At 38.6% G+C, this 26,583-nt stretch overlaps 2 protein-coding genes across 3 annotated transcripts in view; one reads left to right on the top strand and one right to left on the bottom strand.

Moving 5' to 3' along the window:
* Positions 1 to 2,786: 2,786 nt before the first annotated feature.
* On the top strand, positions 2,787 to 14,873 carry LOC111555069 (vitamin D 25-hydroxylase). Its single transcript, XM_023230887.1, has 5 exons — positions 2,787 to 3,057; positions 9,160 to 9,301; positions 12,229 to 12,861; positions 13,436 to 13,765; positions 14,585 to 14,873. The coding sequence occupies exons 1-5, from the start codon at positions 2,836 to 2,838 to the stop codon at positions 14,758 to 14,760; spliced, it is 1,503 nt and encodes a 500-aa protein (XP_023086655.1). The 5' UTR covers positions 2,787 to 2,835; the 3' UTR covers positions 14,761 to 14,873.
* A 6,593-nt stretch (positions 14,874 to 21,466) lies between these two features.
* The window catches only part of PDE3B (phosphodiesterase 3B), a 216,714-nt gene continuing 211,597 nt past the window's right edge, over positions 21,467 to 26,583 (bottom strand). For both annotated transcript variants that reach the window (XM_023230954.3, XM_023230953.3), the window contains 2 exons: positions 26,178 to 26,430; positions 21,467 to 24,171 (listed from right to left, as the gene is read on the bottom strand). In XM_023230954.3, coding sequence (XP_023086722.1) covers positions 23,957 to 24,171; positions 26,178 to 26,430 — 468 coding nt within the window. In that variant the 3' untranslated portion in view covers positions 21,467 to 23,956. The remainder of the gene's footprint in view (positions 24,172 to 26,177; positions 26,431 to 26,583) is intronic.

The raw sequence follows: 26,583 nt of genomic DNA on the forward strand, positions 1-26,583 counted from the left end.
GGTTGCAGCACACCAACATGGCAGAAGTATACATATGTAACAAACCTGCACTCTATGCACATGTACCCTAGAACTTAAAGTATAAAAAAAAAAAAAAAAAAACCATTACTGTTCTGCACATATAAATGGCAAAGCCCTATACAGGGTGTTCACCCATTCCACCCTGAGTACTGAAGATGAGATCTCAGCCATGAAACAGTGAAATACTTAACTTCCTGCTCCCCTAAACCTTCCTGTCATGATAAAAGCCATAGACAAACATTGTTGATTGTTTGCTATCACTCAAAGAGCAAATGCAAAGAGGGGGAATAAGGGAGAGATTCATCTTTGTTGAGACTTACAGTTATTCCTGAGAATCCCCCACCTATTATCCCTCAAGGAGCACTGGGGTGGGGTGGGGCGGGGAACATTTCATCAGTGCTGTCAGTCAGACATGGCTGCCTCGGGGTAACTCAGCTCTCCTCTGCTATGTAGCCAGGGAAAGAATGCCAAAGAAGGAATGCTCCTTAATTTAAGTGAATTGGAGGATATTTTTGTAATGAAAATCCTTTCTGAAAATAAATGATGGTAGGGGGCCCACTCCTGAACCAAGTACCTGTACTTTTTATACCTGTACTGTATAACGGCTGTGGCCAGACTAAAATCTGTAAGCCTCCTGGTGCTGCAAAGGCAGGGTTGATCTCAGGCATCCCACAGGTGATCTTCCCCAGCTCCTGGTGCCTCAGCAGCATTGCCTCCCACCCACAGTCCCAATATCCATCCTGTGTCATCTCCACTGGCCTTTGGTAAGAAATTAGAGACCAAGTTTAGTAACGATCTCTCACAATTATTTTTTCATTTTATTAGATTATTGATTAATAAGAATTTTAAGGAATCTCTTAATAGGCATTTGTAATAGGCAGTAGGTAGATATTCTGTGGCTGGAGATCCTGTGACACATGCCCTGTGGGGGTAACTTCAGCCCCTGGGGATGGTCACAAGTCAGTTAAACAGAAAAACTAAAAGCCCTGACTAACTTGCTGACTTCCGCAGTCTCCTTGCATGGGAGAGGTAGAGAAATTGGAAACACTCTCAGAGGACAAGGTTTGCTTAGTATGTGATGCCTTTGCCCTTGATATTTCCTCTGTTTGGAATATTTTCCCCCATATCTGCCTCAAATTTCCCTTCTATAGTAGGCAGAATAATGCTCCCCTCCCCCCATATGTCCACATACTAATCCCTAGAACTGTGAATATGTTAGGTTTCATGGCAAGAAGAATTAAGGTTGCAGATGGAATTAAAGGGCTAATCAGCTGACCCTGAGTTGGGGATTATCCAGGTGGGCCCAATATCATCACAACGATCCTTATAAGTAGATCGTTGAGACAGCCATGTTGGAAGGATCTGAACTGACATTAATGGCCTTGAAGAGGAAGGAATGGGGATGAAAGTCAAGGAATGTGGGCAGCCTCTAGAAGCTGAAAAAGACAAGGAAATAGAATCTCTCCTACAGTCTCTAGAAGGAATGAAGTCACACTAACACCTCTCTGTCAGCCCAGGAAGACTCACTTTGGACTTCATACCTCAAAAATTGTAAGAAAATAAATTTGTGTGGTTTTAAGCCATCAAATTGGGCGTAATTTGTTACAACAGTAGTAGGAAACAAATACACCTCTTTAACAGTTGATCTCAGCGCCAACGTCATCTTCCTAATAAGACTTTCCTTGACAGCCCTTACTTGCTAAAATATCTCCCAAACCACCAGGCATTTTCTATAACGCACTTTTTGTTTGCTGATGATTATCTAAATTTATTGTATTTCCATTTTATTGCTTTTCCCTCTCATAAGAATGTAAGTTCTAGAAAGGGTGGGATTTTGTGGCTCTTATTCACCTATGTGTCTCCACCGCTTAGGACATGGGAACATAGTAGACATTCAATTAATATTTGCTGTGTGAATGAGCCGTAAGGTAATGAGGACCATAAAACTCATGCCCTTCTAAATCACAATTAGAGGGCAGCTGTTAGAAGAGTCCCAAACCCAGTAAGTCCTGTGTTGCAAGGAACTGTCCAATAGAAAACAGGAATAAAAACAGAATTAGCAAGAATAATATGAAATCAGTTGCTTAATTCCAGGCAGTGGAGGCAGAAATCTTAAATAGTAAATACTCTCCGTGAACAAGTGCAGACAAGAGTCCCGTGATTGCCAATAAGTAATTAGTTTGGAAAGACCAGAGAGGGGTCAAATATAGGTAAACTGAGTTAATCACATAAACTGCTCTATCATCACAATTCTTAAAAGATCACACACAAAAATACATTAACAGGAGAAAAACAGTAAAACAGGACAAAACACTAAAATTACTTTCTTTTACTACTGATGGGTCAGTTTTCCACTGGAAATTCTGAAAAGAATCAGGTTCAGCTAAAGACTGCAGTGTTGATCATCTCTCCAGTTTTCCTAGTCTGAAATGAAATAAGCAGACCTGGGACTTAAAAAGACACTTTAAGAAAGGGCTGGCCCCAGAGAGGCAGGATCCGCCTACCCCAGTGAGTGAGGCCGTCCTGACACCTCGTCAACATTCTGGTGTCAACATTCTGGAAAACGGCCTCCTGGCTCATTGCTCCGCCTAGAGTCGCGCCACCTCCAAAGGGTAGCACCGGCCACCCGCTCGGCAGAGCCGACTCCGAGCCGCGCAAAGCTAGGGGGTCGTTGTCCCGAGGGGACCTGAGCGCTCAAGTAGCCAGCCAATAGCCACGGAGCTAGGGCGGGACCTGAGAGTATCCTGCCAATGGGAGTACGGCAGTGCCAGGGACTCAGGGCTGCAGTGGCGTTCGCACCCCCAGCTCGGGCAGATGTGGAAACTTTGGGGAGGTGAAGAGGGCGCAGCGGCGCTCGGCGGCGCGCTCTTGCTGCTTTTCGCGCTGGGGGTCCGCCAGCTGCTGAAGCAGAGGCGGCCGATGGGCTTCCCTCCGGGGCCGCCGGGTCTGCCATTTATCGGCAACATCTATTCCCTGGCCGCCTCAGCCGAACTTCCCCATGTCTACATGAGAAAGCAGAGCCAAGTGTACGGAGAGGTACAGCTCCGACGGGTCCCGGGCAGGGAGGGTCGCCAGACTGGCCCGGGCTGGCCAGGGCCTTCCTGGTTGGACTTATGGCCGCTCGTGAGCCGAGTAATAGGGACCTCTCCATATGCCGGCTGCCCTTTGAGGGACATCCGCTTCCCGGCTCTGGAAGGGAGACGTCCTCGAGGCCGTGCCCCCTGCAAGGGGAGCCCCGCCCCTGCCGGTGACCCACTCCGGGCCGAGGCCCCGAGGCGATCCAGGCCTGATTTTCCCGCTGCGGCTCAAGCTCCTGCGCCTGCGCCGTTTGGCTCGCCGGCCGCGCCGCCACTTCAGGTCCAGGGTGGGCCCCTGCCCTCAGGTGCGGGCGTCTTGCGAGTCGGCCTCGCAGCTCTGTGGAAGCTGCACGCGGCTTGTCGGAAAATCAAGGCGTTCTAAATTCTAGATGGTTAATAACAGGTTCTTCGGTGTTTGCAGTCGATGAACTACTGGTGTAGGCGTTTGCTGTGAGAATGGAGAACGCAGGGGAACGCCCCTGAGAAGCTGGCCCTGGGAAATGATTGTGAACGCGTGAATGAATTGATGACTAAAATCCGCTGCGGGGGTCCCACAGCACAGATGGCAATGCCGTTCTGACTGGCTGGGAACGGCCCCTTAGCAGATACTTAAAAGGCGCCTTCTGTGTGCCACTGTCACTGCCAACTTGGTGACTCATTTAAAACTCACAACCAGCCGGTGAGGTCGGTACTTAGCTCCTCCTCAATCTGCGGAGGAGAAAGCAGCACGGAAATGCCTTGTGACTGGCAGCGGAAAAGGCGACCCCCGCATGTGTGTGGGTGTCCTGACGTCCGGAGGGGGCAGGAGTTTCCACGGGTCCTGGCCAGAGTTTCACCTATTTTGTTTTGAATTACACTTATTTATATGCAACTACAGGCCTGACGCTAGCGGTGAAAAAGGCAGATACAGCCTTTTAAGGAGTTGGCAGATGAGTGGGAGAGAAAACTAATCTCTTTATCGACCACAGGCTGTGGTCAGTGTTTTGAAGGAAAAGTACAGGGATGTTTGGCAACGGTGGTATTTCAGGTTTGACCTTAAATCCTTACTTAAACCAATTTTTACAAGAATTGGGCTAGGTGCCCGGGCGCGGAGCCTCACGCCTGTAATACCAGCACTTTGGGAGGTCCAGGCGGGCGGATCACGAAGTCAGCAGATCAAGACCACCCTGGCTAACACGGTGAAACCCCGTCCCTACTAAAAAAATACAAAAAATTAGCCGGGCGTAGTGGGGGCGCCTGTAGTCCCAGGTGCTCGGGAGATTGAGGCAGGAGAATGGTGTGAACCCGGGAGGAGGAGCTTGCAGTGAGCTGAGATCTTGCCACTGCACTCCAGCCTGGGCGACAGAGCAAGACTCCGTCTCCAAAAAAAAAAAAAAAAAAAAAAAAATTGGTCTAGGTTTCTAGAATAGAAAGTCACTAATGGTTTACGTTCCTTTCACGACTCACTAATAGTTTACGTTGTTAAAGGTAAGCTGGACGAGGTAACAAAAGTATGTATAATTCTTAGATCTTATTTTCCAGCCTACAGTTCTCCCAGAATTGAGTTTATTCAAAATGTGAAAGCATAAGACTAGAGATCGGATCTTCTGCCAGACAAAACTTGACCTCTGTTCTGAGTCTTAGTTTTTTTTTCATCTCGTTAGTGAGAATAACAACGGAAAACAGTAAAGTGCTACTCAAGTGTTCTTGGTTATTGTATATGTTGTTAGTTCTTTTTTGTTTTTTTGTTTTTTGTTTTTTTTGAGATGAGTCTCGCTCTGTCACCCAGACTGGAGTGCAGTGACACCATCTCGGCTCACTGCAAGCTCCGCCTCCCGGGTTCAGGCCATTCCCTGCCTCAGCCTCCCGAGTAGGTGGGACCACAGGCGCCCGCCACCACGCCTGGCTAATTTTTTGTATTTTTTAGTAGAGACGGGGTTTCACTCTGTTAGCCAGGATGGTCTCGATATCCTGACCTTGTGATCCTCCCGCCTTGGCCTCCCAAAGTGCTCGGATTACAGGCGTGAGCCACCGTACCCGGCCTATGTTATTAGTTTCTATACCCAGAACAGATTTGTTTGACCTCCATGTTTGAAAGTATTTTTAAACAAGTTATTTGAAATGGTTTCTCACAGAAAAGGGAATTAAACGTTTCTTATATAAATATTTGAACTGAAAGACACTCTGTATTACTATGAATGTTTATTTTGGGCAGGGGGTTGTCTAAGTCCCCTATCATAGGTTACAAATTATAAACCTACTAGACTGTTGTCTTGAGATATTTAGATCGGTTCAATAGATAAGAATTGGGCATGAGCAGCTAGTTTTATTGCTGGTACCACTTTTGAGGGAACCATGGTTCTTTACAGAGAAAGCTCTTGACTACAAATGAAATAGGACTAAACTGTTACTAGCTGCAGTAGGGCAGAGGAAAAACTGAAAGGAGCAAAAATGAAAAAGAATATGCATTAAAGAGTAGATAGACGTTGTTTGCCTCACTATGCCTTAGATTTAGTTCATAACCACCAAACATATTAACTCTAGGCTACAGCAGCATTTGATCTTTATCCTGGTGTGAAACATGTCTAAAGATCTCCCATTATTTTAGAGATATATTCCAATTCTGACAAAGTCTCAAAGTTGGTATAAATTGTTAAAATACTGTACCTTTTTTTGGAAGTGGAAGAAGACTGTTCCCTCCTGTAATTCCGAAAGGTTATGAAAAGTTGTTCCTAGGACTTATTTCTAAATAAAATCTTAGTTTCCCACTGTCTTTTCAATTTGAGATGTATGCTTACAGAAAACAAAAACAAAAACAAAAACCCCCAAAAACACTGGACTTTAAAATTACTTAGGACAGTCACTTCAGGTGATACCCGTCTTTGTGTTAATCTGTGAATTCAGTTCTGCTTTGTGATTCTTGAAAGTTAAACAGCCAGTCCTCAGGACTTACATATTCATTTTAAAGGCAATCTTATATAGAAGTGTATCACACTGAAAATTACCATTTCCTTGGAGTTTCATTCTGAATGTTTAAATTTCTGCAGTAACTTTAATCTTAGTCTAGATTTAGAGAGGCATTCCTTGGCTAGCAAAGCCAATACAAGTGGCTTTATCAGATTATTTTCAGGTAATGGACTTAAGGACAATAAAATAATTCCATTAAGGCAAGTAGAATTGACAGTATATTAATTTATTTTTGCAGCATTTATTGAGAACTTAATGCACAGCACTGAATGAGATTCTGTATAAGGATTCAAAGATGAAAAAGATGAAATCACTGCTCCTAGGGAGTTTATAATTTAGCAAGCAGGCAGAAGACAAGAATATGAATGTTTCTGGTCCAAGATAGTGTGAAATAAGTGCCATGGGAGCTTCTAAACTCTCATGTGTGGTTCAAAGCAGAGAGAAAAAGAGTGCCCCAAGAAAGGCATCATGGAGGATCATCCCTAAAGACTTGGTATGGTTATGATAGTATGGCAGTCAAGGGAAGCATTCAAAATGAGGAAACAAACCAAGCAAAGGTTGAAAAGTGTGGCAGTCACTTAATGGTTTTCATCAACAGCACTTTGCACATTTGTTATTAGCACTTAGCCCATGATGTTACAATAATATGCTTAAATGTATATCTCTACAACTATTCATTAATTCAACATCTATTTCTATTTTCATATGCTGTGTACTATCCTAGGTGCTAGAGATATAGCAGTGACCAAAACAGACATTCCTGCCCTTATGTAGCTTATATTCTCGTGGGGGGAAGACAGACAATATACATAAACACAATTAAGTAAATTATATAATATGTTCAAAGAGTACAGAGCAGGAAGTAAACTAAATTAGGGTAAGGGAATGGAGAATGTTAGTGGGTCAGATTTTAAATTGCTTAATCAGAACAGGTCTCACCACAAAGATAGCATCTGAACAAAGACTTAAAGGAAATGAAGGAGCAAGCTATAGGAATATGAAAAGGAAGAACATTCTAGACTAAGAGAAGAGCAAGAACAAAGGCCATAAAGCAAGAGAATGTCATGTTGAGAATTACCTGTAAAAAGACAAGGATGAAATTAAGGAGGCCAGTTAGGAGGTTGTTGTTATAAGGGAGAAATGCAGGTGACTTAGATTGGTCACCTGCAGATTATAATAAATTGTCTGATTCTGTTTATATTCTGAAAGTAGGAACAGCATAACTGCTGAGCAGTTGGATGTGGAATTTGGAAGAAAATAATGAGTCAGTGTGGGTGACTGCAAAGTTCTGGGCCTCAACAACTTGAAGGATGTATGGAGTGGTCATTAACTGGGAGAGTGAAAAATTACGAGTAGGGCTGGTTTGGGCGAGGGAAAGAGACCTGGAGATCACAGAGTGATCTAGAAGAAGGCAAGGAAAATGTTTTGTGTATTCCTCTTTACATCTCTGCCAGCATTATAATTAGCCCATAATTGGCACTAAAAATTATTGAATAAATCAAATAATATATAAGCTAATCTTGTACCCTTCCATAGATCAAAGCAGTTTAAGGATAAGTTTTCACAATTTGAGTTACAAACCTTTACCAAAAGTCCTTGAAAACAGTGTATACAGGAATACGTATTAGTTCAAGTAAAAATTTCTCCAGTTCTACCCTCAAATACAGGACTATTTCAGATTCTTGAGTAAAGGTGGATTGTGTAACAACTTTCTCAAACCATGGCTCCTCCTTGCTTTTTATGGTCCCTGGTGTCCACAGTTTGAAGTTCTACCCTGAAGCGCTATCCTGAAATACATTTGCCCTCTGTTCTGCCTTCATAGTGACACAACTTTAAGTTCATGGTTCTTTTACTATCCTTGTGGAATGCCATCTTTTTATCGTCTCTGCTAAAGTTCACTTCTGCGAAGAGACTTTCCTTTAATAGGACTACATTACTGCATTGTCCCTACTTTGCTCAGCTGGTAGCCATTCCCTTTTACTTAGAACTCTTCTATTGTCACTTTTGACTAATACCACTGCTTATGGCAGGCAGTCAGTGTTCTTTTCCCAAGGTTCTGGATATACCTACTGCTCAGTTGGCAGAGCCCACCCTTATGCCAAAGACTCTGGTGGCCCCATTACTCAGCTGGTTAGTTGTTACCACTTGGCAATCCTCATGACCTTTGCTGATATAACTTTCTGCTGAACTTTTGCTCTCTACTAAGCCTGCTGTTTTCTCTGAAGTAGCGTGTGCCATGGCTAAATCTCCTTGACTTGTTTGCACAGGGATAAGGCTTGTCTCAGTATTTTGGCTGTAAAAAGCTATCCAGAAAGGATGGCAATAAGTAGTCTTAAGGGAGTATCATTCTCTCACTGGACTAGGCTGTTACATTGGGTTAGCTAGAGTAGACTACAGTAGGTGTGACATTGTAAGTGAACCTGAGGTGAGGCACAGGGCAGACAACTCCAGCAAGGCATGGAATGCATTCTGTTTTGCCTTCCCCTTAACAGAGAGGCAGCTACCTAACCTATGTGGTAAATGCCTTTCCTCCAAGGTTAGGTTCCCTTAGAGCCCTCTTCATTCACTTTGTGGAATACAGAGAGCCAAATACAAATGGGCTTAGTTACAATATGTTTACACTTCAAAGTTGTCTCTCAGGTCTTTGACAATCCTCTCCTTCACTAGCCTCATTCATCTTGGAAATAGAAGGAGATTCCTAGATATCATTGAACATTTTGAGGTAGAATGAATCATAAGAGAGCATGTATATCAAATGTATTTTCTATGGCAATACTGAAGCCCAAATAGGTTAAGTGTTCTGCCCAGAGTCTTTTATCTCTTTAATGGCAAACCTTAAACTAGACTCAGGCCTCCCAAGTCCAGTACCCTTTTCATTAAACTGTTGGTAAGATTGTGACTTCAGGCACTGAAAGGCATAATGAAATCACACAGTTTTTCATGGCTTATAGAAGGAGGGCACTCTGAACATTGTCAGGTGAGTAATAACTGCTTATATTTTCAGGGACGTAACAAATCCTGGAAAAGCTGCACTTACCACTTGTAGATTTCCATGGTTATATTTCTCTATACATTCTGCCATTTAAATGTTGTTTTTCTTCTCCTCTTCTCAAAGATCTTCAGTTTAGATCTTGGAGGCATATCAACTGTGGTTCTAAATGGCTATGATGTAGTAAAGGAATGCCTTGTTCATCAAAGTGAAATTTTTGCAGACAGACCATGCCTTCCTTTATTCATGAAGATGACAAAAATGGGAGGTATGTTTATTTGCACCTATTTAGTGATTTACTAAGCTATTTTAAATCACATTTCTTATTTTAAGTTTTAGTGCATAGAGTTGGGATTATTTTGTACTGATTAATAAGAAACTATTTACTTACAGAACCTAGTATTTGAGGACCTTTCAGGCTGTACTACGTTCATATTTTAGACCAGTACATTGCTAATTCTGTTGTGGTTCAGCTCTAATAAGTATTATAAACTTTTAAAGAATCAGCACCTAATAACATCTGCAGGTTTTGTGAAACAAGTTAGGAATAAACACATACTTGCACTTGAATCCAAAGTGCCCTTTTGAATCCAGTCTTGAGTACTCGATGACATTTTTACTATCGTTTTACTTAAAAGCTTACAGAACTTGAAGCAGCTTTCTTGACTACTAATCACTGTGATTAGTAGGTGTAGAGTTGCATGGCTTGTGTAAAGGACTAGCGTTCTGTATGGTTTAGTATTGATCAGTGTTGGAGATTCCATATTCAACAAGGGGGAAAGACTGAAAGTTGACAAAATCGATAAGAAGAAAGCAGCAACAGACAGCCTAAAATAGAATGTTCAAATCACATACAGTGGTTTTAATAGTTAATCGTATAAGACTTTTTACTAAAGTTGTGTCCTAAATTCTCTAATATGAGTTTCACATTTAATTTCAAAGAAAAATTTAACAATATCTTACTTACATAGGCAAAAACTAAAGACATTGATTGAAAAGACAAAAATAAAAATCCTATATTACATCACAAAGGAAATCAGCTAATGCAGAGAAAGCACAAATTGTAAAAGACTGAATTCTCAGGCCAGGGTATAATGATACTTGAGAGCAGTAATATAAATAAAAAACAAGCAATTAGACCAAATAGGAAGCCACAATTATAATAGACCTTTAAAAAGATGATGAAAATGAAAGATAATGCAATCACAGTAATATTTGAGACAAAGTATATATTTTTCAAAGCTGTAAATTTATTGTTTAGACTATTTTCATCATAAAGCGTTTGACTTAAGATTTTTAAAAACCAGGTAGAAAATTATGTGTTGCTTTAAGTTACTATGTACTGACCTTGGAAGCAGAAAATCATGGCCACTATTAGCCCACTGTGTGAATGGAAAAAAGTTGCCCTTTGGGTGGGCCCAGCATCATGCCCAGGCACACAGCTTGGCCAGTGTAGGGTTATTATAAACAGTGCTCCTCTGTACCTTCTTGTGTATATATCCCATGTGCACATATTTCTCTAGGGCTGGTTTCATCTTCGCACCATTGCACTAGCTGTTCCTTCTAACTACAGTGGTCTTTCCTCAGGTATTTGCTTGTCTCACTTCCTCATCTCCTGTGAGTCTTTACTCAAATGTCATCTTCTCAGTGAGCCTTTTGCTGACTACCCTATATCTTTTTACTTGCTGTATACTTTATTTGTTGTTTTGTCTGTCTCTCCTACTAGTGTCTAAGCTCTGTGAGGGTAGGGATCTTTGCTTCTTTTGTTCCCTGATACATTCCTGACACTTAGAACACTGCCTGGAACATAGTAGGTGTTCCACAAATACATGTTAAATGAATATTTGTTGAATGAATAGTCATCTGGGAGTATAGAAAAAAGAATGGACTATGGGAGTGTAAGATTGCTACACAGCACTAATGACCCCCTCACATATGGTAACTTTTTAATAAGCTCTACATTCAAAAATTATTGCACAATAAGTTGTTGGAATGTAAATTTTGTGTGTACCTCAAGTACACAAGAGAATATGACATTTTTCATTGTGGGTTGTGTTAGTCTATTTTGTATTGCTATAAAGAAATATCCAAGGCTGGGTAACCTATAAAGAAAAGAGGTTTAATTGGCTCATGGTTTATAGAAAGCATGGTGCTGGCATCTGCTTCTGCTGAGGCCATCTGCTTCTCCTGAAGCTCACAATCATGGCAGAAGGCATTGGGGAAAGCCAGCATGTCATATGGCAAGAGTGGGAGCAACAGAGTGTGTAGGGAGAGGTCCTTAACTTTTAAACAACCAGATCTCACATTAACTGAGCGAGAACTCACTTATCACCAAGGGGCTGTTGTAAAACCATTCATAAGGGATCTGCCCCTATGATCCAATCAGTTCCCACCATGCCCTACCTCCAACATTGGGAATCACGTATCAATGTGAAATTTATCATAGGTACAACCATGTCCCAGTAATGAGTGAAATTTTGAGTAAAGTACATGTTACATAAATATGTGCACTGAAGATGTTGAATTAATTTAAGGGGGAAATATTCCATAGTAGCCACATCAAAACAGCAGATACATTGTGGAGACTCTGAAATTTTAAGGTAGGCAATATCAGCATTAGAAAAGTTTGAGCTTCATGTTTGCCCTTCTTTTGACTTCAGCATTTTGACTATATTGACAGCTCATTCAGAGTTCCCTTACCCCTGACATAGTTACTTGATTGTCTACCATATCCCTTTAACAGGAGGAAATTTATATTCTAAAATCCATTCTCTTTTAAGCAGAAAATTTCTAATCCTAGAAGGATGATTTTTTAGGTGTTTGTTTAGTCTAAGATAAAACTTTTCCCATTGAACATGCGGTCATTTCTCTTTGGTAAATTAGGCTTATGGTAATATTTGGATAATATAGTCACCTGGCTCTATTTCACCGGGTTAAATTACACAAGACTGACTAGCTTCTTGTGGTGGTGCAATTATAGGTCTTTTCTGCCAGTCCACAGATAAGGAGTAGAAAAACTTTATCTGTTATAATACTGTGGCTAATGAGTTGCTGAGAACAGGACCCAACCATGTAGTTATATAGGAGTATAATTTGCAGAAGGATGACTAACCATCCATTAAAAAATTTTGTTTCCTTTCATTTTTTAGATACAGAGAAGTAGGAATCATACAATATTTTAATTTTTTTTTTCAGGCCTACTCAATTCCAGATATGGCCGAGGATGGGTCGATCACAGACGATTAGCTGTAAAGAGCTTTCGATATTTTGGATATGGCCAAAAGTCTTTTGAATCTAAAATCTTGGAAGAAACCAAATTTTTCACTGATGCTATTGAAACTTACAAAGGTAGACCTTTTGACTTAAAACAATTAATAACGAATGCTGTTTCAAACATAACCAATCTGATCATTTTTGGAGAACGATTCACTTATGAAGACACTGATTTTCAGCACATGATTGAGTTATTTAGTGAAAATGTGGAACTAGCTGCCAGTGCCTCAGTCTTCTTGTATAATGCTTTTCCATGGATTGGCATCCTGCCTTTTGGAAAACATCAACAGCTGTTTAGAAATGCATCTGTGGTCTATGATTTTCTCTCCAGACTCATTGAAAAAGCATCAGTCAACAGAAAGCCTCAGCTACCTCAGCATTTTGTTGATGCTTATATAGATGAGATGGATCAAGGTAAAAATGACCCATCATCTACTTTCTCCAAAGAAAACCTAATTTTCTCAGTGGGTGAACTCATCATTGCTGGAACTGAAACTACAACCAATGTGCTACGGTGGGCGATTCTTTTCATGGCCCTTTATCCTAATATTCAAGGTGAGGATTCTCTTGATGATCTCAGGGTCTATCCTTACATGTAGGGTTCATACATGTTTTTGAGTCTTAGCCATGCACAATACATTTTCTTTAGGAACTCCTGCTATGCCAGCCAAGGATAGAAATATTTAATAGCTACAAAAAAGAGTTTTCAAATCTATTATCTCAATTCATGTAAAAAAAATCTCTGAAAGAGGTCTTATTATGCTTATTTTATAAATGAGAAAAAACGCTGTGTCTGCAAATGGCAGAGCTGGAACCTGAACTCTGATAGAATTTAAAAAACTAATTTTATGCTTTACTATTTTTCTTACTCCAATTCTAGGTTTGTTTGATGTTTATTCTTATTACTTATGTCTTTCACAATAGAGCTACCCAGAGCACTGGCTACTGTTAGTACAAGATATATAGCATATATTTCAATAGAATGCCCAGATAATAAAAAATCTGAATCTGGATGTATCTATATCCTATTGGCTTGTTATTGGCTATCATTTATTTTATTCCAGAGGGAAATAACTTTAGCTATAATTCTAAGAATTGCATAATAACTTGAATACTTTTTCTCTGACAGGACAAGTTCAGAAAGAGATTGATTTAATTATGGGCCCCAATGGGAAGCCTTCTTGGGACAACAAATTCAAAATGCCTTATACTGAGGCAGTTTTGCATGAAGTTTTAAGATTCTGTAATATAGTTCCATTAGGGATTTTCCATGCAACCTCTGAAGATGCAGTTGTACGTGGTTATTCCATTCCTAAAGGCACAACAGTAATTACAAATCTTTATTCTGTACACTTTGATGAAAAGTACTGGAGAGACCCAGAAGTGTTCCATCCTGAGCGATTTCTGGACAGCAGTGGATATTTTGCCAAGAAGGAAGCTTTGGTTCCTTTTTCCCTAGGTAAGAGAACTTTCACAGGGGCGTAACTTTAGAATAAAGGATAATGATAATTCATTAGATATAGCATCTTAATCTGAAGCATCCTCCTGTAGAATTAAATATCCCAATTCTAAAAACACAGAACTGATTCTTACAGGAGAGAATGATTTAATTGGAAGTAATTAACACCTGTTTCTGCTTAATATAAGCCTTAATTTATCAACTATAGATGGACTTTTGAGAACCCCTGGCTTCTTCTAAAACTGTTTTTGCCTGTGGCTTTTTTGCCCGTAATCAAAACTTGTAGAATGAGAAGCCAGTAACCCAGAGAGGGAAAAGATACAGTCACTTAAGTAAAACTAGAATCTCACTATCTTGGCTTCTGGTTATTGTATTTCATCTTCAACTAGGAAAATATTGCTTCTTCTGTGAAAAGGTACAAAAGACCCATGGAAGATGGACTAGAAACTCTTCCCCTTCAGTGGGGAAGAACACACACTTAGTTGAAATGAAGTGGACTTTTCTTGAGCAAAATGTCTCACCTCAAATTAGATCTTTTGTGGCATATCTTAGGCTTTGTTGCAGCATGGGAGGGAAGTGGGAGATGGAACTAAAGTCTTACAAAAGTCCATGGTTTGACAAAAGGAGGTAAATGTATGGGTTCTGGGAGCTGAAGTGTCAAATCCTATTCTTTGAGATTTAAGAGAATCCTTTAATAAACATAATTCCCTCTTACTTTCTTTAAATTCCAGATTTCCTGAATGACACCCAAATATTAGACATTAATTTTGGTAAAGATTGTGGGTTTAAAAAGTTATTATATCTGCTTTTTCTGTTTAGGGAGAAGACATTGTCTTGGAGAACAGTTAGCTCGGATGGAGATGTTCTTGTTTTTCACAGCATTGCTTCAGAGGTTTCATTTGCATTTTCCACATGAACTAGTTCCAGATCTGAAGCCCAGGTTAGGCATGACATTGCAGCCCCAACCCTACCTCATCTGTGCTGAAAGACGCTGAAAGTGCCTGGATGTTTTCAGGAGCAAGGATGTATATTTGCCTTATCCCTGAACTTGGTTTAATCAAATCAATGTGTGTATTAGAATAAAAGTCACAGCATCATAAAGCCAAATAAACACAGATGTGTCTTAAAATAGTACTGGAGCAGAAACAAGCATGAGTCATGATTGTTTTTCAAGATTTTATGACTTCTGAGGTAAAATTCTCTGTTGAGAGACACAAAGGTACAAATCATGGGTGTTGCTTAAAATGCTAAGAAGAGTCATGGATGCCCTAAGCAGAGCATCTTGTTTAGTAGCAGGTACTTTTATCCCTTCCTGACTTCATCTGGCTTCTGTCCTGGGGGGCCTTGGTTCCAGAAACCAGCTCCCTTCTGATCAGGTATTGTCATTAATGAACTGTGTGGTACCAGTCCAGTTTAATAGAGGACTACAGAAGAAATTGAAACCTAAATAAATGAGTTTGGATTTTAGAGGTATTTTAGATATGGTGGGAGATTGTAGAAGAAATATGTATTTAATGTAGAGCCTGCCAGTGCTTTCATATCTTACTCCCTGCTCTGTCTTCATAAGAACTGTGTCATTCTTCTTATAAATGAGGGTCTGTGTGACCCTGAGTGTCCACCTTCATAGCAGCAGTTAAGTAGATAGGACATTACAATAATATATTTAAAATTTAAAATGATACGTGGCTGTTGAATCTTTGTTGGCACATTTTCCCTGGCACCACTTCTTTCTAAAACTAATCACAAGGATTAAAGATTGAATTCACTTATATCTTTTAGAGGTCTCTAGGCATTTCCATGGGTTAGTGTTATTTTTCTAAAGATAATTATATTCAAATCCAAAAACATGCTGTAGAGATAGGGTAACTGTGTAAACTGGGACACTTGAGAGTGAATGGGGTCCTATTCATAATTATATCAGGACAACAAGGGTAAATTGTGACTGCCCTAAACAAACTGGAATGTATATTGACCCATTTATAGCTATTTTTACATCATCATTTCTTATAAAGTTGTGAAATTATGGGTACACGCTCTTGTAACGTGGCTCATGAATAGTTGCAGCCTCAGAGTCAGTGCACACAACAATGACTTCTATTAAGAATATGGATTTAACCTTAGTTTGGACTTACCTGTTGAACAGTTTCAAGTTTGTGTGTTATACATCAGGAGTCTGCATCTTGGATATATTCAGATGTTTCCAGTTGCAAGGGGAAGAAAATCCTTGCAAGTTCACTTAAATAATAAAAGGGAAATTTGGAGGAAGAGTGGAAGTTTTAGGGTCCGTATGGCTTAGATGTTACATGGTGTAATCAAAGATTCTGCTTCTTCCCACTTCTCAATTTTGCCTTCCAGATGATACCAGCTTTATCTTAAGGCTAGCTCATGGAGTACATGTGCTTTGCCCACCTCCATACAGAGAAAGCAAGCTTAGATCGTTTCTGGGAGAGCAAAGGAATTTTTTAAATGCCCCTAGAAAACTGTTTTTTTTGTGTGTCCTATAGGTTCTGAATTATGTGCCCATCCATTAATTTAAAACTATGGTTTGTGAATGTAATTATGGTTCACTTAGCCTGAACATATGCCTGACTACTAGAAGTAGTCATGGAGTTGGCTTCTCCCAAAATACATGTGCTACATATGGGTGGTGTAGTTATCTAAACAAAACTAGGGCTAATTATGAAGAGAAGAGGAACTGTAAGTCAGAAGACCAACTATAGTGTCTGCCTCACTTGCTAAGCCAAGCAACTTTCCAAACTACCTTCCTGAATCTTTCTGTAATTATTTTAGTTTTTCAGAGATAGTTGTCCAGGCTGGTCTTGAACTCCTGGACTCAAGCAGTCCTCCAAGCTCGGCTTCCCAAAGTGCTGGGATTACAGGCATGAGCCACTACACCCAGCCCCAACCTTCCTGAATCTTGACAAACATATTCAGGTTGCTCCTTAATCTTTGCTCTTTCTTTGACATAGCAAGTCTGTCATCCCAGGGTCTCCTACTTACTGTCATATCTGCTATAAGAGCCTAAGTTGAACTTTAAGGTAGTTTTACTGGGTAAAACAACTTAGTGAACTGAAGTAGATTATAATAAAAGTTGAGGAGGCTTTCTTTTCCTTTTGAGTACTACCACTACTGCTCCTAGTACAATTTAGGAACTCCAGAAATCTATGCAGAATGAAGATCATGCTATTTTCACAGGTTGTCAAGCCTGACAAATTATAAAAGATGTAGCCTCATCAACTTTTAAAGGTAGAAGAACCTTAACTTCACTTAATGTGCTCATTTTATAGCCAAGGAAATAGAGGTTTACACAGGGGAAGTGAATTCTCTAGATCACAGCAGAGGCATGCCTTATTTCATTCCATATTCCTTTTATTCACACCCAATAATTTATCTTACACTTTACAATTTATAAGGCTGTTTTTCATTATGCTTTCAACTAGATTATTTGGAACCAGTTAGCTGTGGTAAAAATAAAATGCTACACTTTTGGAAAAATATAAATTAACATGAATTAGTAAGTAATCCATACTGGAAAAATCTGTTTTTTGAAATTACATTGTAACAGATAGGTTGGATCTATGCAATAAGGATGCCTTCTCTCTCATCAGTTAGTGCTAAGCTAGTGATTCAAATGTTGTTAGAAATCTAATTTCTGATTCAACAAGTGAGCACGCTTGTTATTTCTCACCTATCACTGAAATAACCATTAAGGATAGAAAATGGAATAGAGGCATTGAGAATACAGGTGGAGGGCAATGTTAGTGGATCCGATACTTTGAAATTTTAGGAGATGGAAGGTGAATGGAAAAATACAGAAAACCACAAATAAAACCATGCATAGACGAAGCCAGAGGTGGAGATGGGAGCCCATTCTTCATGGGATAGCTATGGAGAAAATCAGTACATAAGGAGAGAAGTAGGTAAGGATAACTTTTTCTAAAAGTGGAAAGAAATCAAGCAGATTTACTGGGATAAACAGCTGAACAATTTGCCCCATCTCATTTTCTCCTCCTGTTTGTGCAGTTGTAGAATTTGCCCCCAAGTGCTGAAATAAGTATAAATAAATTGGGTTCCTATGCCAAGGAGATGGTGGTGCTCCTACCTGGAATTGGTGCCCTACATTGAGGGCTCCCTAATTTTGTCTGATTTTGAACGGTAAGTTCTCCAGCGCCTAAACTGTTAGTCAGGTGTGAGGACAAGTTTCAGTGAACCAAGTGATGACTGGGGAAACATCAACAAAAGGACTAGCCTTGAGCCTTGAATAAATTTAAGTATAGAACTAAGACAATGGTGGCATAAATGTGATAATACTATGTTTTTTACTCATAAAAATAATGCATCTAACAAAAAATGAGAAAAGGAGAAATGGCAGAACACAGAATAAGTTCTTTGCTTCGTATAGTTAGAATTCAAAAGATATAGTTTAAAAGTGACAAGTAGTAGAAGATTAAGAATATTTAACAGTACAAGAGTAAAGGATAATATTGCCTTAAATTGGGTAGTGGGAGATAGAGAAGAATATGTACAAGCTAATTTTTTAATTTATAGATGAGAAGCAGATACTATAAAGAAATGGGGTCCAAAGATAGTATAACTATAGCCACTGAATCAAAGATACAAACTTTCTTAAACGTCGTAATTAAAATGAGTTTTTAAGAAAAGAGCAAATAATATGAAGAATTAAGTCCTTACAGTCACATGAATAAATATAAATGGGCTTATCTCACCTATCAAAAAGGTGTTCATATAATATAGCATTGAATTTGATTTCAGACCAAATCCAATGCTATATTATTGTATAGAAGAGATACTTAAAACATAGGTTAAAGGTTAAAAATAAAAGGATGGTTAAAGACATGCCAGGAAATACAAAGAAAGCAGGAGTCATGATCTTAATAAAACAAGGCAGAATTCAAGTCAGAAAACATAAGACAAAAAAGTGCACTTTGTAATTCTAAATACTATAATTCATAAGGACTTTATAACAGTTATAATACCACACAAAATAACAACTTTCATAAAGCAGAAATTATAAGACACGCAAAAAGAAATAGTTAGAAGTACCTTAATACTGAGAGCCATGTTACCCAGGTTGGTCTCGAACTCTTGAGCTTAAGAGATCCATCCACTTTTACACTGTTGGTGGGATTGTAAACTAGTTCAACCATTATGGAAAACAGTATGGCAATTCCTCAAGGATCTAGAACTAGATGTACCATATGACCCAGCCATCCCACTACTGGGTATATACCCAAAGGATTATAAATTATGCTACTACAAAGACACATGCACACGTATGTTTATTGCGGCACTATTCACAATAGCAAAGACTTGGAATCAACCCAAATGTCCATCAGTGACAGACTGGATTAAGAAAATGTGGCACATATACACCATGGAATACTATGCAGCCATAAAAAAGGATGAGTTTGCGTCCTTTGTAGGGACATGGATGCAGCTGGAAACCATCATTCTTAGCAAACTATCACAAGAAGAGAAAACCAAACACCGCATGTTCTCACTCATAGGTGGGAACTGAACAATGAGTTCACTTGGACTCGGGAAGGGGAACATCACACAATGGGGCCTATCATGGGGAGGGGGGAGGGGGGAGGGATTGCATTGGGGAGTTATACCTGATATAAATGATGAATTGATGGGTGCTGACGAGTTGATGGGTGCAGCACACCAACATGGCACAAGTATACATATGTAACAAACCTGCACGTTATGCACATGTACCCTAGAACTTAAAGTATAATAAAAATAAAAAATAAAAAAATAAAAAAAAAGAGATCCATCCACCTCGGCCTCCCAAAGTGCTGGGATTACAGTGTGAGCCACCACACCCAGCCAAGAATAAGGAATTTTTCTGTGTAGTGATATGGTGAGATGTCCAGGATAAATAATGATACAAAGATACAGAATGCAGCAGTGTTAGCAAGCAAAAAGGGCTCATTGTCCAATGTACCAGAAGCCAATACTATGACACAGTTTTTGAGAAAAGCTTGATACTCAAAGTAGACTTCCAACTATTTGCTGTTGACTCCCAGATCCATACTTGTAGCCCATATCACTTTTCTGAGTTCCATACCTACATTGAAATACACTTGGTTGTCTCAAGCCTCTTAATCTCACTTTGCTCTAATCTGAATTCGTCTCTTCACTCTCTAACACATCCAAAATCAATTCCTCTGATATACCCTAACTCAGTGAATGATATTGACAGCTGTCTAAATCTGAAATCTGGGAGCCACTCTTAATCTTTCTTACCCCCATACCAACTCTATATTAAATCATAACTCTGTTCACATCGCTGTGGTCCACAATCTATTCCAGTCAATATCGCCAAGCACTCCCCATGTCTAAATCTTGCTCTGCCATTCTGTCGAAAGACAAAATTAACAACAAATTGTTACAGGTGTAATTGGCTTTTATTCCAGATTCATGGATCAGGGAATTTGCATTCTACAAAATAGAATGAAATTCCCACTGGGTAATGGCAGAACAGTGGGTTTTGTAAGGATGGGAACAAGGAAACAGAATAATAGAAAAATAAAAACTGATCAGTTATCACTAGGTTACTTCAGATTACGTCTTCTTTGTACAGGTTAAAGCAGCGGGGACTTCCTTGATTATGCTCAGATAGACTGGAATCTCCTGTTTTGAGGAAAAACTAGTCTGGGGATCTATGTATTTCCTTAAAGTTTCAGTTTGATTGTGTGGCATTTAGTATGAATGACTCCATTTTGCTTTGGTCTGGTCTATTGGCGCCTAGGTGCAGGAACTCAGTCCAAAACAATAGTTTTAAACCATTCAAAATACAGTTGACCCTTGAACAACATGCGTTCAAACTCCATGGGTCCACTTATATGTGGAGTTTTTCAGTAAATACAGTTGGCCCTGTATTGGCAGGTTCTGCATCCACAACTAAATGCAGATGAAAATATAGTATTAGTGGGATGTGTAACCCTCGTATAGAGGGCCAACTTTTTGTATCTGCGGGTTCCACAGGGTTGACTGTGAGACTTGAATATGTGACAATTCTTATAGCTGAGGAGGTCCTAGAACCAATCCCCCACATATAACAAAGGACAACTGAAGTATGCTATTTGATCCTCGTAAAATGTAAATCTAATCATGTTATTCTTCCAGATTGAAACTTTTTCATTGTTTCCCATTTCCTTTAGGAATAAAGTTTAAAGTGGCACGTCATGTTTTACAAGGCCCTTCATTAACCACCATCTCTCTACCACTCCCTCTTCTTGTGCTCTATCTTCCAGCCACCCTAAATCTCTTTGGCTCATCCAGTGTAGGGATGCTTTCTCTTCTGGCCTCTGTACATGCTGTTATTCTCTCTCTCTACAAGCAGTCATTTCCGAGCTAACTCTTAATTCTTCAGTTCTGAGCTTAAAAGTCACATTTCTTTGAGAAGTGATGCATCTCTGCTCCACCTGCCACTCCTATCCCCTACACACTCTCGAAGAGCTTATATTAATCTGGCAAATATAATGAAGGAACCAGAGTTGTATCTATTCATCCCCTTTGTGAAGTTTGTTTCTATGAGATGATGCAATCTAGATACAAGGAATTTCTGATGACTTAAGTAAGCCAGAAACTCCAGGTTTCTTGTAAAATAAGTAGAAAAAGCCAATAGCACCAACAAAGTACATAATGAAATAATAGCAGAAAACAGCTTTCAAATCAAGAAATAATTTTTAAAAGTACTTTTATGGAGAAAAATGTGTCAGTAGATACATATATACAGCACTAAAAGAATATTTCTAATACCAGTGGCTTTAAAAATAGAAGATTTATGATAAAAATTATTATAACAAGAAATTAATCTGATTCAGTAGCAAAGTAAGATCTGTAATATGGCTTATGGCAATTTCTCAAGTAAGATTTCATCTAATAGTATGGTGTGCATTTAATATACTCTCACATTCTTTCTTACACTTATGAATTTTTAAGTTTCAGCTCGGGAGAGATACTTTTTTGGGTTTCTTTAGGCTAGTTATTTTGACATATGTCAATTACTTAGCAAGGGTTAAATAATTTAAGGACTATATTATGTAAAAATGAGTTCCCAATAGTAATTGGATTTATAATTAAATCCAGTAAATCCAGCATTTGTAATTAAAAATGCTGCTTTTGAGAAAATAACATAAACTAAAAATATATATATATAAAACCCAATAAAAAACAGTATGGAAATGTGATTGAATCTCAATATGCATGCTTGCACATGTATGAATGTATACACATACACTTGTATGTATTCTGCAGGAGAGGAAGTAATAACAGAAATACACGTAAACATGATGGAAAATGTACTCTAGAGAAATATAAGGATAGCATATATACATTTTAAGTGCAAATAATAAATTATCAGTTAAAATTTTATTGATTAGTAATAAGTGGTGGGACTGGTTTACAAATAGTGTGTGGCAATGGTAACAAAGGTGGCAGCAAGGAACTCGGCACTCACTCAACATGTCTAATAAATAAAGCTTAGTGATTAATTAAATATTGACACTGTGAAGGATCAAAAATTCTAACACTTCCAGAGATCTTAAATTGATATCTTTCAGATAAGCCATATATTCTAGATAAGTAAGAAACTGCATGGCAATACCCTATTCTAAAGAAATTACCTTGGAAAATTAATGGTTTCACTGTGTGCAAAATTACATGAATCCAAAATATGATATGGTCTCCAATAATAATAGAAAGTATTAGCCTACCATTTTGCCATCATTTTGGCTGGTCTTTATATCTTCAAATGTATTTCACAAGTAGGGTACATATCCACACACTAGCAAGTTTACAAAACATTGTAAATATGGTCCATTTTCTTGCAATTATTTTAATAATATGGTTATTTAATAATGCACTTTTGTATGAAATGATTAACATATTTAGATTTTTATATGAAAAATAAGTATTCCAATTCTTTACTTGATCTCAGAAATCAGTCTTGCAGTTGGGCTTCAGAAATAATAAGTAGTGATAGGTCATTTCTGTCATGTAGTCTTGAGGCAGAGGGAAATTAACAGAAAGATGAACATCAGTTTTAGAGTAAACAAATGACAACTAAGATATGGATCTAAAGATAACCACATATTCCAATTATTTATTCAATGTACGTGTCCTTTAGGGCTCAGTATATTCCTTTTTTCTTTATCTTTGATGAGATTAGTTTTATTTGATTTTGCATTAAGGCAAAAGACAGACATCTCCTTTTTCTTGGTTTTAATTAGTTTCAAATTCATCTAAGAAGAGAAAATGTTGCTAATTTCATAAAAGGTGAACCTTGGTATTACGGCAAATTTTTTTTCTTCTGACAAATCTGTGCTGTGTTTATATTAACTAAATCTTTAAACATACAAATCCTGAGCTACAGTAAAAATAACAATTTTGACTAAAGAATAAATCCCTTCATTGTTAAGCCTAAACAGCTTTAAAATTCAGCCATGGAACATAAAGAAGGTAAGACTGGAATTCAAACTTCTGATGTCCATGGCATACCTGAATACTCTCAGCAGAAATAAAACACACATAGTAGATAATACACAATAGTAAAAAGCATCAGAAATTGATGCACCTGGATTTTGTTAAATATAACAAAGGTCACTCAGTCCTTCATGGATAAACCTAGCTGGGAGAATAGAACTTAACAGTGTATTGCATTGAGAAGACATCCCTCAGAAAGGCAACACTGGATTCATTTTTAGACAGGCATAGACTTTTTTCCAAAACATTCAAAGACATAAAAGACACATGGGGAAATACAATATGAATCTATTTTCATAAAAGCGAAAGTTCTGGCCACTTTGGTAACTGAAATAAGTCACTTGAGTTTTTAGTTATAGCTGACCCCCAATGAAAAATAAGAGCTCACTACCCAGCAAAGCAGCATTATGACAAAGCATTCATACACCAGTGAAGGATTTAAGTAAAGGCTCTGCAATATGGGTCAACATGGATGGTATTCTTGGTTTAAGAATAGTTTTCTAGTTCCTGTGAAAGTGCATAGGAGTGGGAAACTGCCAGCAGAGCAAGGATCCTCTCACAGTATTAAGGTTTGTCCATGTGGGAATGGTCAGTTGAGAGTCAGCCGGTGAACACTAGGCAATGATTTCTGCCCCTGGGCACAGCCCTCTGGGCTTCTTCAAAATAACTTTTCTTTTACTCAAACTGTCGCTCTTCCTCTTCATCTGCTTCTTCAATGACTTGAATCTCATCTGCTTGAGGTAAGGAGGAATTCTCCACCTGCAGTTTATTCCCATCAGCTTTACATTTTTCTTCTTCCTCTATGATTTCCTTCCATATCTTGTGGTTTTCAGTGAGATGGTGCATTAGCTGACAAAATATTTGCCGTCTGCTTTTCCTTCTTGGTGGTTCTGTGAAATTTAAAAGAAATATATTCTAATCACAGCAATATGATTTAATCATTCAACAAATATTAAGTGCCTATTATATTCTAGGTATCTAAGCACGGGTTATAAAAGTAAACAGTACTATAAAATAATAGTATAATAAAAATAGTATACTGAAATAGTACTATAAAAATAATCCCTGCATTATGGTGTTCAGATTCTAGTGGAAAGAGCTAGGAAAACAGAAAGAAGCAAAAAAGGGATATGTTAGATGGTAATGTTACGGATAAAAACAAAATAGAGAAGAGGTTTAGGGAAAACTGGCTGGGTATGGTGGAGAGGGAAGAATTATGCTGAAATTTCAAATGAAAATAACCCAAAGTTAAAAAACAACCTTTAAGGGCATCTTATGTATTGAATTAAACACAATTACCAACATTTTGATGAGTATAATTTTTTTTTTTTTTTGAGACGGAGTCTTGCTCTGTCACCCAGGCTGGAGTGCAGTGGTGCGATCTCAGCTCACTGCAACCTCTGCCTTCCAGGTTCATGCCATTCTCCTGCCTCAGCCTCCCGAGTAGCTGGGACTACAGGCGCCCACCACCATGCCCAGCTAATATTTTGTATTTTTAGTAGAGATGGAGGAGTATAATTTTTAGAAGTCAGTCAACCTTCAGATGTTAATGCCGTTTTAAAAAAAAAGAATTTTAGGGCCGGGCGCGGTGGCTCAAGCCTGTAATCCCAGCACTTTGGGAGGCCGAGACAGGCGGATCACGAGGTCAGGAGATCGAGACCATCCTGGCTAACACAGTGAAACCCCGTCTCTACTAAAAAATACAAAAAACTAGCCAGGCGAGGTGGCGGGCGTCTGTAGTCCCAGCTACTCGGGAGGCTGAGGCAGGAGAATGGCATAAACCCGGGAGGCGGAGCTTCCAGTGAGCTGAGATCCGGCCACTGCACTCCAGCCCGGGTGACAGAGCAAGACTCCGTCTCAAAAAAAAAAAAAAAAAAAAAAAAAAAATATATATATATATATATATATATATATATATATATATATAAATAAAAGAATTTTAAATACATTTTAATAGGATTTGCCATGCTAATCCTAAATACAAGGCGCGTGTATGTTGCAGTGGGAGGTGCTTTGTAGTTTTCCTGTCTGGTCTGATTTATTGCATGCTTGAAAATCAAAACAATACTTATGTAGGTATAATTTAAATTCTACTTTAAAATGAGCAAATAACTGATTTCATTCACAATTACAAAGTGACAATTTTCATTTCATTTTCCATTCATACTAATTGTCTTATATAGAAAAGCATGTCATTACAGTTTGGTAACTCAAATTCATAATGCCACAAAACTTGGCTCTCCCTTTACAACCAGGGAATGTATGTTTTCCTTCCCCCTCCCCCCACCAGCTTTCCAGTGGGATTGGGGGTGAGATGTGTGAAAAGGAGTGACATGAAGGAGGACTCGCCATGAGGATCCACCTATGTTCAGATGTGGTGATGGCCCTATCGTGCATGCACAGGTGGAGCCTGCTGAATGAAGAGTACTGGTTAGAGGACAACACCTCAAGAGATGTTACTTTAATTAAATAAGAATAAGAATGCTTGTTGTATTACAGTATTCACCCAGTACCCAGCTTACAGCAGTTACTCAAAACATGACTATTGAATCTGAACATTTAGATAGTGGTTACTCAATATAATGACTGCTGAATCTGTATCTGAGAAACAAAGTTCCAAATCTAAGTTAAATGGATATATGCAGTTATTAAAGTTTGAGTATCCCTATTCAAAATGCTTGGGACCAGAAGTGTTTCTGATTTTGAAATATTTGCATTATATTTAGATCCCTAATTGCAAAATCTGAAATCCAAGTGTCCCAATGAATATTTCCTTTGAGCACCATACTGGCACTCAAAAAGTTTTGGATTTTGGAGCATTTCATATTTCAGATTTTCAGACTTTGAATACTCAACCTATAACATTACATAAATTATAATGTCCCTATATTCTTACTTGGATTTAGATTGTTTTCCATTTCTTCATCATATGTATCTAATTCTTCACCATCTTCATCATCACCACTTTCAGTATCATTATCCTCTTCTGCTTCTATCCACTGACCTGGTAGCAAACCAGCAGCATCATAGGAGTTACACAGGGGACCCACTATGTGGGTGATAAAAGATTCTTGGAGTTTTGCTAGTTGAGGAGAAGAACGATCCATGAATGGACTGATGGGCAGACCCAGATTTGCTTCTTCATCTCCCTGCGTATTTTAAAAAGAAAAGTACATTTTTAACTGGTGAAAGAACCACCACTGAGCTTTGCTGTTAAAATTATCTTGAGTTTTTTAAAAATAATTTATATAAAACTATTTTTTATAAATAAGCATCAATGAATCTATTCTATCATTTCAACT

Source organism: Piliocolobus tephrosceles, chromosome 13 (assembly GCF_002776525.5).
Source record: "Piliocolobus tephrosceles isolate RC106 chromosome 13, ASM277652v3, whole genome shotgun sequence".
NCBI lineage: Eukaryota > Metazoa > Chordata > Mammalia > Primates > Cercopithecidae > Piliocolobus > Piliocolobus tephrosceles.

Bases quoted from the DNA above. Each gene is read 5' to 3' on its own strand.
- LOC111555069 (XM_023230887.1), top strand. From the start codon at position 2,836: ATGTGGAAACTTTGGGGAGGTGAAGAGGGCGCAGCGGCGCTCGGCGGC. The intron at 9,302-12,228 runs GTATGTTTATTT...TTTTTTTTTCAG, and splicing joins GAAGATGACAAAAATGGGAG to GCCTACTCAATTCCAGATAT. The intron at 12,862-13,435 runs GTGAGGATTCTC...TTTCTCTGACAG, and splicing joins CCTTTATCCTAATATTCAAG to GACAAGTTCAGAAAGAGATT.